General features: G+C 42.9%; 1 protein-coding gene across 2 annotated transcripts; it reads right to left on the reverse strand.

The window, feature by feature from the left end:
- Positions 1 to 1,096: 1,096 nt before the first annotated feature.
- On the reverse strand, positions 1,097 to 14,287 carry LOC109782772 (uncharacterized). 2 transcript variants are annotated; one of them, XM_045234807.1, is made up of 5 exons: positions 13,866 to 14,260; positions 12,961 to 13,012; positions 12,469 to 12,541; positions 9,464 to 9,500; positions 1,097 to 4,662 (listed from the first exon to the last, which is right to left on the reverse strand). In XM_045234807.1, exon 5 carries the CDS (start codon positions 4,488 to 4,490, stop codon positions 1,416 to 1,418), a length of 3,075 nt encoding a protein of 1,024 aa, XP_045090742.1. In that variant the 5' UTR covers positions 4,491 to 4,662; positions 9,464 to 9,500; positions 12,469 to 12,541; positions 12,961 to 13,012; positions 13,866 to 14,260; the 3' UTR covers positions 1,097 to 1,415. The 2 variants fall into 2 exon arrangements, with proteins under 2 accessions (XP_045090742.1, XP_020196976.1); XM_020341387.4 differs by lacking the exon at positions 9,464 to 9,500 and having other exon boundaries at positions 13,866 to 14,287.
- Positions 14,288 to 14,565: the final 278 nt, after the last annotated feature.

Here is a 14,565-nt window from a genome sequence, read left to right on the forward strand (position 1 = left end):
CCCTCGTTCTCAAGAATTTTCTTTAGGAAAAATTATGTCAATATTGTTGCTTCACTCTGAAATTGTGACTATGCCATTACGTTAAGCCATTTATACAAAATGCCACAAGCTTCTTAGTTTATTCTTCAGTTTTTGCCATTTTTTGTGTCAGCTCGTGGCGATTGTTCTTTGACTGAACTGGAAGAGGTCAAAGGTCTTAAAGGCAATGTTAGATCACGGGAAGGAATGAGAACGCATGTGGTGAGATTATTTGCCCCCAAATAGCCGCTAATCAGAAATGATAAAGGTAGACTTCCACAATAGTGGCATTTGCATGAATAGCCAAAAGTAATGGCACAATCATAATTCGAGGAGTGAAGTGATGGCATTGACATGAGTTTTCCCTTCAGTTTCTTACGGTCTGCTTTGCATTAGGCATGCAGGCGGACGCGTCTGCATCACTAATGATGTTGTTGTAATTATTATCATGGTAGTTGTAATAAGCTCTACTCGGACGAAGGCGGACGCGGGGAAACAGGAGTTCTGGTACATACGATATGAGAGCGTCAAGAATTTTGCAATTCTACGATGAATTCCATGCCATGTGCTTCATCAATATGAATTGTGATTGTTGTAGGTCCAAGATCAGATCGTATACTTAATTTCATCATATGAAAAACAATTCCGAAAAACAATGGTATTCCTTTGGCGCACCAAACACTGCTATTATGGAATCATGTGCTTTCAGTTCCTACGAGAGCAATTTCAGTTTTCACGATCCTTTAAAACCCTGTGATCCAAAGAAGCCCTAAACTAACACCACTTATATGTGAGAGTATAAATAAAAGAAAAAGGAAATCCAACAACATACTTGCATATTTTTAGATTAATGCTTTGTGGTTGTGCTGGGAAATTTTATCTTAGCTTCTACTCTCCGATCTCTTAGTACTGGTAGGTGGTAGCAATGTTAAGCAATTTATCTATTTATTAAACTGCTCCTTAACTATCAAAGGGCATAAATGCATCTCCAAATAGTTCAGCAATGCCGAAAACCTGAACACAGACCAGAATAATGCATGCGCGCAGATAGCACACAACACAACGGTAAGCAGAATCCTGATCCAAACTAACAACCATCAAGTTCCTTTTTTTCCCAGTCATTCATAAGGTCCACAGCTAGCTTTCATAAGGTCCACACCTAGCTTTCATAAGTTCCACACCTAGCTTTCATAAGGTCCACAACAGAAATGGCCAAAATACGCCCAAGCACTAGAAGTACGGTAAAACAACTAGAAATACAGAGAGCCTAACTGATCATTTGCTCTCCCCTGCAGATAACACGTTCAAAGTGTGATTAATAACCAGATCACAGTGGCGACCAGATGACTACTTGACTTGATTGGAAGTAATTTAATGTTAGCTTCCAAGTCAGTCGATCAGCAGGTGCCGCCTCGGACCAGGAAAGCATCAGGAACAGAAGCTGGATCAAGCTCATAGAAGCCACGGAGCGTGCCACTTTTTTCGTCTGTCAGACGGTAAGAAGGTATATGGTGAGAAAACCTCAAGTTCTCATTTGCAGGAATCTCCAGAATACCTCTTTCATTGTCAAACCTGAACAGAGCTGTGTAACCGTCTACTGGAGTCAGAAACGAGAACTTTGTGCTAGCTTCAGTGCGCTCAGTAATCTCACCGACAGCATATTCACACGCATCATCACTGGAAGGAACCCAGTCAGGTGCCCAGTTATTGTTGTAAATGGCCCAAATTTCACCTACTCGCGGGTGAATTTCGAAGCGTTGCCCATTAACTTGGCTAGTTTCTACTAAATGAGAAAATGCGTCATTTGAATCATACTTGATCCTCCAGTTGCGGAGCTTAAATGTCCCACAGCTCACAGGTATATCACACTCCAACCACATCTTCTCTTGCTCCAGTTGAGGACACGCTTCGAGCCAAGTTAAATGCAATCTGAATGGTTCCATATCAACTTTGGTCACCCAGCCGTAATACTTGGGAAATTTGTCAAGATCGCTGTAAAGAGCCCATATCTGGCCACGTTCAAACTTGTTATATGATCGCCCTTCTTCAAAGTTATAAAACTCCGAGTCTGGATATGTTGCAATAGTACTTGGAGAGGTGCAGAATAGCTGAGAAGAAGAACCAGGCACACTCGCGGTGCCGCCTTTCTGTTTCTCTCTTGGGGTTTGTTCAAGGGAATCATCTATCCGTTTTCCTCCACTTTGCTGATTTTCCTTTTGAGCACTTGGTTCATTTCCAGGACGTGGTGTACTAATATCACTGGCATCAATGAAACCACTGCTAATTGTCTTGTCGATAGTAACTGATGGAAACGATGCGTCCAGGTTACTAGGAAGTGATACGGTATCTAGTTCAAGAAACCCACCTGCCACACCAACCTTTTCATTTCCTTTTGTCCTATAAAATGGGATATTGTGCGAAAATCGAAGCAGTTCACTAGATGGTATAACAAAAGATGATCTATCAATTGCTTTTCCAAATAGACTGACAAACCCCTTAATCTTGACCAAGGGAAAAACAGCAGCTCCAGCTTCCATTGTGAAGTCTGACATAACCTCCACAACATCGTACTCGTATGTTTTATGGTTATCTGCATCTGAACACCACTCCATACTCCAACCCTTATAAAGAGCCCATACCTCACCCTTCCTGGGATATATTTCATAGGCACACCCTCTTCTGCCCATCACCCATGGAACAACAGTATGAGAAAACATGAGGGCACCTTTTGATACCTCTGTTTTTCCTAAATTAAACTTCCCACAAGCAACAGGCAGTTCTTTATCCGTCCATCTGTCTTCTTCATCATTAACTGCCTTATGCTCCAGCCAAGTGTACCGAATAGTGGATTTGGTAGCATTTACATGCTTTATTCGAGCATAATACCGTGGCATGCCATCGCGGTCATCATAAACTGCCCAAATCTGATCAACTGCAAACAAATTCACATTCCTGCCTTTATCGAAGTCAAAAAATTCCGGGTCAGGGTAGGTTAATTGTGCAGAATCGCAAGGATTCTTCGCAGCAGATGCATCACATGTGGATTCTTTCTTAACACTTTCCTGGTTCCCTTCTTTGGCAGTGCTTCCTTTCTCTTCATTGTGTGCTTTGCTAGGGACATGAGCTTCACCAGTTTTTACATCAGCACAAGCAACATTATCATCAAACATTTTCTTACAACTAGTGTCAGCATTTGAAAACCAATCTTTTAGTGTTCGCCTTTTTTTGCTAGGGGGGACCGGGGTACTGGCATCATGGTTTGCCTTTCTCCTAGCTGATCTCCGGGGACTAGGGCTGCCAGTAGCACCTGGCTCTGCTGGTGTATCTACTACCCTACTGCATGGGTTTTTACTATAAGCAACATCTGGACCAGCAGGGTCAGATGCCATTCTTCCACCTGCCTTGTCATTTGCACTTGGTGCAGAAGATTTAGACATGTTCCCTGTTGAAAATTCAACCCCGCTTTTCCCAGCTGCCCCTGCATGGTTAACCTTCTCCTCACCAGCCGCTCTGGCACTCTTCATATGTTCAGCAGTTTGTGCTCCATTCACCGAGGGCTTAGCATCACCATTCAACCTAGAAGGAGAGAACTTTGTAGAACAGTCTGGTTGACTGGGAAAACCACTCTGTTGTCCAACACCTCTGATTGAATTTGATGTGAATACAGAAGGCACATCCTGTCCATTCAGCTTAGAAGCAACAAAATATTTACTGCAGTTCTGACAGCGGATGCGATGATTTAGTACGCCACTGTAGTACTGATATCTTGTTCTACAGTGAATGCATATGGTCCATATTGCCTGTCCAGCAGTGGTTGATGGAACTGGTGGTTCACCTCCTGCTACGCTACTTCTATTTGCACCAGGTTTCTTCATCTGTTCTGTAGCTGTCTGCTTTGGTACTGCCGCCTGCTTTGGTACTGCCGCCTGCTTTGGTATTGGTGCCTGCTTTGGTACTGTTGCCTGCTTGGGTATTGCTGCCTTCTTTGATTGGGTAGCCTGCTTTGGTTGGGTACCTTGCTTTGGTCCTGTGGCCTGCTTTAGTTCTGAACCCTGCTTTGGTGCAATTCTAGAAGCAACCCTCCACTTGATGTCATATGCAGGTTTTTTTGTTCGATCAGACAATGTTGAGTGAGCTTCTGCTACCAATTTAAAAGCAGCTTCTGCACCAGGGTAACTATTTTTATCAGGGTGAAGTGAAAAGGCAAGCTTCCGGTACTGCTTCTTTATGGTTGCCTCATCAGCCGTTACATCCACTTGGAGAATCCCGTAGAAGTCCAACAACTCATTGATCTTTGCTTCTGCTGCACAATGCACTTCGCAGACAGTCAACAGCTGAGATAAGTTTTCAAGTTCTGGAAAAATCCTTTGTGCTTTCAGTGCAATCCTTTTAGCACCAACAAAGTCTTTGCTTTCTAACTTTTTTAAAGCAATTTCCCTAGCCTTGACGGCCTCTTCTCTGTTGGATTCCATAATACTGCTCCTGATATTGGTTCTGAAAACCAATCACACGCCTTCACATAAAATGCTATGAGCTGAAGAAGGCTTTGTAAGACCCAAATTTGATTTGAGTATCCCTGTTCAAACAATCTCAAATTTGGGACCAGCTGTCAGATACGAACAAGATCGTCTGGTGTGTCAGGTCCTGGAATTTGTCAAAGAATAACAGAAGTTATAAGACCATATTTATATCCAACGAAATACACACTCATGGGATTGCATGATGATGATGCTACTTTGTGAAGTAAATAATTAATAACAGACAATGCAGATTGGATAGATCAACAAACACCCTTTTCTCAGTAGCAATCTGAGCCTGGTTATCATGTGCAGGTTATATTCTATTTGTCAGATAATTTGTACTAAGATCTAAAAAATTGAATGATAAGATCACTACAGATTTGGGATTTGAAGGGTCTAACTATGGCTAATAGTCACATTTAAGTCCATATATGCATCATTTGTACAATGTTAACAATCAAACTAGTGCATGGATGGAATATAAAGTCAAATTAAATGCCTGTCAGATTGTATAGAACAACAATTATATAACTTTGAACTATGTTGGTACCACTAATGTGCTAATAGGGTCACCGAAGGTACAATCTCACTAATTAATCTACGCACACAGAGATGGGGACACTAATCAGGCTGTGTAGTTTCTGCCTTCAGTGGCTCGTGATGATACACGATACTGATTTCGTCATTTGGAATGGAACTGGGTAGGCAACTACGTATGATGGATCTTGATACAGTGGGATCCACAAGTATCACCATGTCAGGCACTCAATGTTGTGACATCTTAGAGTCCAGTTGTCTATTAAGCTTAGTTTAGAAGTATCCAGGGTGTGTGTGTGTGTGTGTGTGTTTCCAGGTAGAGAAGTCTGTTTGCGGTAAGAGTCCAATTATCTCCTACTCCCTCCGTTCCTAAAAATATAAGACCTTTTGGGGTTTCCACTATAGACTACATACGGAGCAAAATGAGTGAATCTACACTCTAAAGTATGTCTATATACATCCGTATGTAGTTCATAGTGAAATCTCTAAAAGGTCTTATATTTAGGAACGGAGGGAGTAGATGATAGTCTAGAAGTATCCAGGGTGTATGTGTCCTAAGTAGTAGAAGAGTCTGTTTGTGGGTAGAATCCAGTCGTCTCTTAGATGGACCCAGCCTAGTCTAGAAGTATTTAGCGTGTGTTGAATTACTGTTCAGTGAACAGTAATCAATTTGAAGGGTCTATATAAGGATGTATCCCTCTTGTAAGGAAGGAAGCAATATCTAGTTTCTACCTATGCTTCTCTTCTACCCCTCTAATTCTCCAATCTTTCCCCACTACCCTTCTGCTGTACCACAGCGCCTACATGGCGATGACCCTCGCATCCACCCACCGAGTATCCCACCCTACAACTTCTGTAGCCAACGTCGGCTACAACACTCAACTACAAGAGTCACACATATTGGTCAACTCATGGCAAAATCATGATGCACAAGGTGAATTCTCGTTATCCGTGTCCATCTAATACTCTCAAGGATGGTATACTAATCACAGTGCATCTACCATATGCATCCTTATTTTCGAAGGCGCAAGAGCTATGAATAAAGAGGAACCCCAGGACAGCGAGAACAACTTCACAGGATTTGTGGCTTCACCAGCTTCGAGGTTGAAGCTCTGAAGCCAAAGCCCCTAGCACCAAGTCCAGAGAGCAACGATTCTTTTACAAAACCAATGTTTTGTAACGATTAGTTCCGCGTTAGCTTTCCTAGAAACATCAATGTGGTACTATTGGCTCTGAACTGACAAGAAAATTATTTTCTCTATATACATCACCTGTTTTGATGACAACTCCTATTCTTCGAGACAGCAAGATTTCTCTATTGACTCTGATTACAATTTGTACAGTTAAATTTCGTGGTAGGTTGGGCACAATGAGAGGAGGCAAGGACAAGCATGACGAGATAAGTAGCCCTCAAGTTTATACAAGGAGCAAGGACAATTGGAGAAGGAAGGACAAGCATGATCTTAGCTACTGTGTTGGGATATTGTATATGGCTCATGATCACATAGTTAGGGCCCGTTCGGCAACGCCCCGGCTCTCAACTCCAATAACTCCATAGTGGAGCTGAGCCGAACGCGAACTCCGTGGAGCTCAAATCTAGAAGCTAGCTTTTCTCTTAGTGCAAATTTGATGGAGTTGGAGAAGCTGCATTTCCCTGGCTCTGCAAAAATGAAGGAGTTGGGGTTGAGTGTTATTACAAGGTGCTGCCACCGCCAAGTGACCTTTGCGTACCGGTTCGGAAAATCTCTCCTCCGTAGCCTCTCTCACAATAGAAAAAAGGTGCCGTTGTATGTCTACCGAGCTGGGCTTTGCTCCCTTCCCTCTCAAACGGGCCTCAGCCCCATCTAAATGGGTTGTCAACCCATGTCAGCGACGAGAAGCTGGAGCTGCGATGCCGAACGTTTATTCCACCACTAGTTCTCACATGAGAAGCTGGAAACCGGAACGAGGAGTAGAAGTTGAGGAGTTTGGGAAGCTAGGTTGTTGCCGAACAGGCCCTTAGTATATACATGCCTATCCAAACAATGGCAAGTAAGTTTGAAGTGCAAACAGCTCCATTAAGTGATGGATTGCTCCCTGGAATTGCGGGCATGTTTGGTTGTCCTCCACATTATGCCACACTTTTGTGGCATGCCATAGTTTTTGTGCTGGCCAAATTGATCGCCACACTTGTAACAGAAGTTGGCTAGCAGCTGAGTCTATAACAAGTGGGGTATGTGACTAAGAAGTGTGGCATGCCACAACTGTGGCTACAACCAAACATTTGTCACACTTGTGGCAGATAAGTGAGGCAAACTGTGGATCCAACCAAACATGCCCTACATGTAAGATAGTGATAGGGTAATCATTCTCGGCTTAATCTATGTTCTTTTAACATTAACAGTGACAAATATCATTATTATTCATTCATTGTTGCTTCACACCACGGACATCATTTTACAATGTGCTGCTTTTATTTGTCACCATTTGCTGACTCTATTGCCACTTTGCTTCACTGTTTTCTCAGTCTAGTATCGGAATATATTTGTGGAAAATATAATAGCTCAAATGAATTATTTTTCAGAGTACTCATGAAATCACAAATATGATTCGCACAAATGCAATTTTAATCATCTGTTAGGATAATTACTGCATGTCTCTTCACTAACAGAAAGTTTTGACGAACGCAAAGAGACCCCCTCACCTCCCGCGTGGCGACAGGGAGGGAACCCTAGATCGCGCCGCCGGGCCTCCCTCCACTATCCTCCCTCACCGCCGCCATCGGGCGCGGTCAGGCAAAGCCCGGCCGTCGCGGCGGCGGCGGGGCTTCCTAGTCCTCTCGCTCGAGCGGTTGGCGCGGGCCGGCGGCTCTGGCCAGGGCGTGGTGCGGGTGCTGGGTGCCATGGGGAGGCGTCGCACGGGCGCGGTGACCCCATGTTGGTGCTGCGGAGTAGCGACTGGCAACACGGCGGCGGTGTGTGCCTAGGGATGCGACGACGGTCGGCTGACTCAGGCGGCTAGGGCTGTAGGTGGCGCGGTCCGCGGGCGGCCGCCTCCGCCGTGGCGCTCAGCTAGCGGAGGTGGCGGCGCGGCGCTGGTGGTTGTCTCGCCCTCCTCTGCCCTGGGCATGTCATGTTGTTCGCCAGCGGCTTCATCAACGTTGTCGCCACTCAACTGCTCCAGCCGATACTATCTAGTAAGAGCAAGAGGTCCCCCACTCAACTGCACTACGATGGTGGCCGCTGTTGTGGAGTCATTGTGCAGATTTGTATGACCTTTTTCCTCTTTTCTTTTATTTAATTGGTCTTTTTTCTTCTCTTTTGACAGGAACCCTTTGTATATTCTACTGATCAATAAACTCTATAGCAGTACTTTTTTGACAGTGTAAATCAACTGTAAACAAAGAGGCTTAGCGTATGCCGTTTTAGATAGTGGCATAATCATCATCATATAACCTTGAATTTGGAAATTATGTTTATTGTGAAACTTTTCCGGGTGGAATTACACAGACGCATTTCAAGTATGTAGTTTAAATATTTGCAAGGATATCAGTAGTCAAAAAAATAAAAGTCTTAACCATGTTGTCCAAAATTTCAAGAAATATAACCCAGTTATAGAACTAAGCCTTCATTAATATAATTTCTAAAAAATAAATAACTGATTCGCCCCTGGTTAATCAGTTCTAGTGGAAAATAAGCTAGACTGTACTCAGATTATTATTATTATTATTATTATTATTGTTATTGGCTCACATCTTTAGAAATCAGAGTCTCTGCATATCACATGCATCAGATTCGGTTACATCTAGACTTAGCTTCATACAAATTATTTCCTTTTGACTTCAAGTGCTTTTAAATTGTCGAAATATGTTCATTTACTTGTGTTTTTCTCAGAACTCCATAACTGTGCCTTAATTTTCTTTTCAGACCATCACCTTTTGATCCCCATCTCGATCTCTCTACTTTCTTCAGATTTTTTATTGTTGCCCGTTTCTGAGTTTGATTTTCTAATTTTGATTCAGAATTTCAGATATTCAAGTGTTTATGGTGCTAACAATGGATATTCATATATTCCTACGATCTTTGTACTCCGTTTTGTATTCCATTTAATTTTGGTCATATTTTTCCCCTCTGTATGTATGATGCTTACCAAGCGCATTGTATGATATATATATCAAGAGAAAAAAGGGCCCTATGTGTTCTCCTGGTACTACAAGGTTAGAATCTTCTTTCTACTCCCTCCGTCCGGAAATACTTGTCGCACAAACAGATAAAATTGGATGTATCTAGAACTAAAATACGTCTAGATACATCCATTTCCCCGACAAGTATTTCCGGACGGAGGGAGTATGTTTTATGTTGTTGGTTATGGTAGATTGCCAATACATAAGAGTGAGCTACAGAACTTACTGATCATGTTCTTCTTCCGGTTCTCATAGAAGAATTTCTGCTAGCAAAATCATATTTAGTTTACGGCAGTGTGAATGAAGGTGCAGAAAGTACATAAATGTGAAATCATGCAAGTGTTCTTCTCTGGTTCCAGTATTATGTATCTGTCTGCTTTCCCTCCATCTTATTTGTGTACATATAGTATGGTCAAGCAGGCAAATGAACAGAAAATCAATTAGCATGTAACATCCATCATACTCTTCTCAATGAATTACCTTTCGGTTTCACAACAGTTTCCTATTGAACAAATTTTATTTTCAGTGTAAACTTTAGTAAATCAGTACATCCCGCAAATGTTATGTGTGAAGAGGTATTTACAAACTTTTGCTCAGTGTAAAATTGAAAATATCAGGGCAATTTACTAACAGTGTAGCATCACTTTTTCCTCTACTTCAATCATTAGCACTGCAGTACGTTAATGGTTTATAAGGCGGTAAAGCAACCTAAAGCGAGCACCACCCGCTCTGACGCTTAAGCAACGCCTAAGTGCCTAAAGCGGCATATTTCTAAGGCGCTGCCAGGGCGCCTTGTCGCTTAAGCGACGCTTAAGCGTCTGAACCGGGACGCTTTATAAACAATGCACGTATGTTTCATACATTTATTTATTAGTTATTTTCAGTCACGGGGCAAGGAGGCAACATTTTCCAAACTGCAAGTGTGTTTTATCTATGCTTCCAACCTGCAGCTGTATTTTTACCTCCAAACTGTGGCATCGACATGTAGAGTTTGCAATGCAAATTTATGCCATATATATGGATAAGCATTCCAGCTTGCTCCCCTTGGTGGCTCACCAGTGTTCTACTCTGCTGTGCTTGAAGTGGTAGATTCATGCCATTTGTTGATGAAAGGACTAGAAAATAGACGCACATGCCTGAATATGTTTGGTGTTTAAGACTGAGCAGAAAAAACTTAAAACAATATATTGTCCTTTTTTCTGCTCAGTCTGTGCTCGATGTTCCGCATGCTTGAATTCAGCTAGTTCCTCCTAGATGCCAAACCAACTCATTCCTCCAAATCGCTGGAATCACGCGGAACCACCCCCTCTCTCAACAGAGAGCCTATCGACGCAACAAGCGGAGTGGCCGGAGCGAACCGTAGCCGCCGCTGGCCTCAAGACAACGCCGGCGTAACTGTCAGCGGGAGATCTCGAGGGAGAGAGATCCAGGGCCATGGAGCCAGTCCCCCTCTGTCCGCGCTATCTTTCACTTTCTAGAACAAGGTCGCCCTCCTCCTCTATGACCTCCAGCAGCAGGTGACGAGCAGAAAAGAGGCGGAGCAGTTGTGGCAGGCAGGACTTCTACCAAAGCTGGTGAGCTAGTAAACATCAGCAGCTGACCAGAACCTACGAGCGTAGCGGCAGCGGTGATGTTTGATGCTTACGATATACGACCAACAATGTTCGATGCTAAGATTTTGCTTCCCTGTTTTGAGTGCATGACTTGTGTTTTGACCAAATTTTTGACATGTACAGACAGATATTGAGGAAATGCCAGGAGCTATAATACCGACAATGTAATATATGTGTGTGCGAGTCTTGCCATTCCAAGGCAAAGAGGTGAGATAAGCTAAATCTATTACGTTCTGCTCCCTCAACCAAACGCTGACATGGAACCATTCTATCCCACCTAATTGCCTCCACCAAATACTGAAATGGAACCAACACATTCCAGTGGAATCAAACCATGACATTCCATTCCACTTTGTTCCCAAACCAAACACATCCAAAGATTAGCATTCAGCCTACAAGAATATAGCACAGAAAGAGAGAACCCAGTGCCAAACATGGACCAACAGCGATACGCTGAAGAGGAAACAGGGCGGCAACGAACACGTCTGCTTCTAGTATTATTATGTCTAGGATTTTTTTCAATATGCTGTATGGTAATTATTGTACACGGTGAGAGCAAACATATGAATGCATTATGTGTGTATACAGACAATGACAAACTTAATATAGGTATATACAATGATGAATATATAAAATTTATTCTCTTGCTTAATTGGGTGCTAAAACAGTCCAAACAGAATGATATTATCAATTAAACAAAGCATAATCAAGTTTAGGCTGGCATACGCACAAGCCGAAGCCACATAGAAGGGGCCCTTAAAGCTAGGTCTTGTGCTTTTCTAATTAAGCAATGAGAACAGTAATCTTCTTTCCTCAAAGTTTGTCCTATGATTTCATCTCATCTCAACCAAGTCAACAGCACCCGCTGATCTTCCAGGTGGTGATTTCCAATATATGCGCCTCACACTATTTTAGGATGTGCCGCAAATGATCTAGGCAACAGCCCACAGGCCATTATGGAATTGTGTAGACATAATAGAGGCAGATGCATAAGGTGGGGGAAATGTTCGATTCAGGTGTAAGTATTGTACACAAGAATACAGAGGAAACTACAAGAGTTCAAGCACATTTGCTCAAGATGTCCAAGAGAGAGATCAGATAATACCCAAATGCGACTGATCCTACTCTTCGGCAGCTTCAAACTGAAGTTGCAGCAGCTGAAGAAAACTAGGATAATATTAATGGTGCATTTTCCATGTTCCCATTGCCTTATTACTATTTCTAAACTGTCATATTTTCATCTAATCATTAATTTCTATATATTTACGTATCATGGTGTCGCCAAACCAGTATCAGTATCGCCATACCTGGGCAACCTACGACAACAGCACCCTAAGGCTTTCAAAAAAAGTTCAAGCTCAATAAGCACTTCGAGTTTGGCTCAAGCCTTAAACTAGCCGAGCTCAAGCCTAGACTCAAGCCCATGAGGCTAACGAGCTTGAGCTCAAATAGCTAAGCTCAAGCCTAGCCTCTATTTTTACGTATTTAGCGCTTGAGCTCAAATAGCTGAGCTCAAGCCTAGCCTCTATTTGTATGTATTTAGTAACTCACATGACATACCAATATGAAACGTGAACATCCAAAAAGGGGGGGTCAATGGTTATGTGAAGCCACTCACCAAAGAAACGTAGATCAGAGTCAGTACCAGGTGCACAAACTCCAAGTACAGTAACTCTTCTTGAGGAAGAAGCCTAAGTGACAAGACAAGACAATTAGAGGACAATGGGAGAAATTGTACATATTGCTAATTTACAATTAAACAATGTAAACACAGCCTGCGTGATTTGCTTAAAAAAAGGGCATACCCAGTGCTGAAAGTTCCCACACAAGGTGGGGCCTGGGGAAGGGAATTTCTAGACAGCCTTACCCATACATAATAATTCTCACATGGAAGACAAAATGGAACTGGTAACAAGTGGTGGTGCCGTAAATGAAGATGACCAAGTATCAAACTGTAACCGAATTAAACCGTATCAAAATTATACACTAAGCGATATACTCCTTGCCAGCCATGCTAATCGAGTTTGCAAATGTTGGGGATTCCCTTGGTTGCACACGCAATCCAAAAAAAGAATGGAACACATAGCCAGAAACCCAGAATACGGCATACCTTCAGACAAGCTAGCAGCTCCAAATGGTCAATGCAAGTATCAGCAATGTAGCTGCATCCATTGAGACAAATATCAGATTTGAAAGATATTTGTTGAATAGAACTTTTATCATACATGGTTGCATACATACAAAGTTCACAGGTAACTTGTGTCAACTAGCAACTTGTATTCAATATGCCATTGGTTTCAGGGACATACATTTGCTAGTAATGCTAAACCTATGGGGTAGTGCTTGGTCTGGCTTGTCTGGAAGGAAAACTGAGGAAGGTAAGATGTCATAGTTAAAGTCTTAAAGATAATATATAAATTAGTAGCCTTGTCAAAAAACAGACAATCTTTTAACTCTCACTAGGAGATTTTTTGTGATTAAATCAAGAGAAACGAATTGGGGAATCCCAATCCCTTTGTCTCCAGAGTATTTAACTACCCTGTTTACATTCTTCATATTCAGAACACAAAAGAGAGGCCATGTTCTTATCATTTAAACTTGACAAGAGCTAATTCAAATATTAGTTGACTTCAAGAAAGAACCGATTAATATATAATGAGGAATAACTCAAAGCAGATTTCTCAGAAAAAAATACTAAAGTTGGTATTTCAATGTTTACTCGAGCATAGCCAAGCACTGTTTGCAATCCTAGTCCAACATGTGCACATGACTTTGACTAGAGAATGAGGCCCTTCATTGTGCTGTCTTGATAAGGTGGACAGTTAGCACTGCTGGATCTCAAGAAACTCTGTCTATTGGTCCTCTAATCAGCCCAACACTAGTTTAAGCCCTAATTACAATATCTCGATTTACACTCACATGAGTTCAAAGCTACACCCTCTGTTCACTAATTCAAAACTGCCAAAACGTCCTACATTGGTGAACAGAAGTAGTACAACATAAAAGAATTCTTACCGATGGGACAGGGCCGGCAGCGACTGGAAGCAGAGGAGCGTCGGGGCGAGATGGAGATGGAGAGGTTACTCGTGACAGACTTGAGCCCGTCCAGGGAGAATGCGTGCAGTCCCGGCGGAGGAGGCAGGCGACGGAGCAGGGCTGGGCGGAGGTGGATGTGGCGGCGGCGTAAACCCTAATCCCCGTCTCTGTCCGCCATTTTGCCCGCGCTGAGAAGGAGCGAAGGGAGAGGTGGGGACGGCAGTAGCGACGGTCGAGCTAGGGCCCCTCGCGCCGCCGAGTTGGAGCTCCTCGCGCCGTCGAGCTCGCGCTCTTTGCGTCGCCGCCGCCGCCGCTGCGTTTCTTGCTTCTCTCTGGCTTCCCTTCTCCGAATTTTAATTGGGGCCAGACGGGGTGCAAGAGTTTCTAGATCGATCCGGAGGAAAAATAATACGGAAAGGGTGAACCAATCCCTAAAACGGGCCTCCAACCAGGCCCCGGAAAAGGCCTTGCTAAAACGGGCGTGCTTTGTTGGTCGCATAGAGCCCAATCAAACCCATGCGAAAAGAATTTGACTTTTTTTTTACAATAATACGACTTTATTTCTCAAATAATAGATAGGACATTTACAAGCATATGAGAAATAGAGTCAGGAGGGTTAGAATCTCAAAGTGAAGAAGCTCTAGGACTAAAGCAAAGCTTTGCTAAATAATTTGCTATC

Source organism: Aegilops tauschii, chromosome 3 (assembly GCF_002575655.3).
Source record: "Aegilops tauschii subsp. strangulata cultivar AL8/78 chromosome 3, Aet v6.0, whole genome shotgun sequence".
Classification (NCBI taxonomy): domain Eukaryota; kingdom Viridiplantae; phylum Streptophyta; class Magnoliopsida; order Poales; family Poaceae; genus Aegilops; species Aegilops tauschii.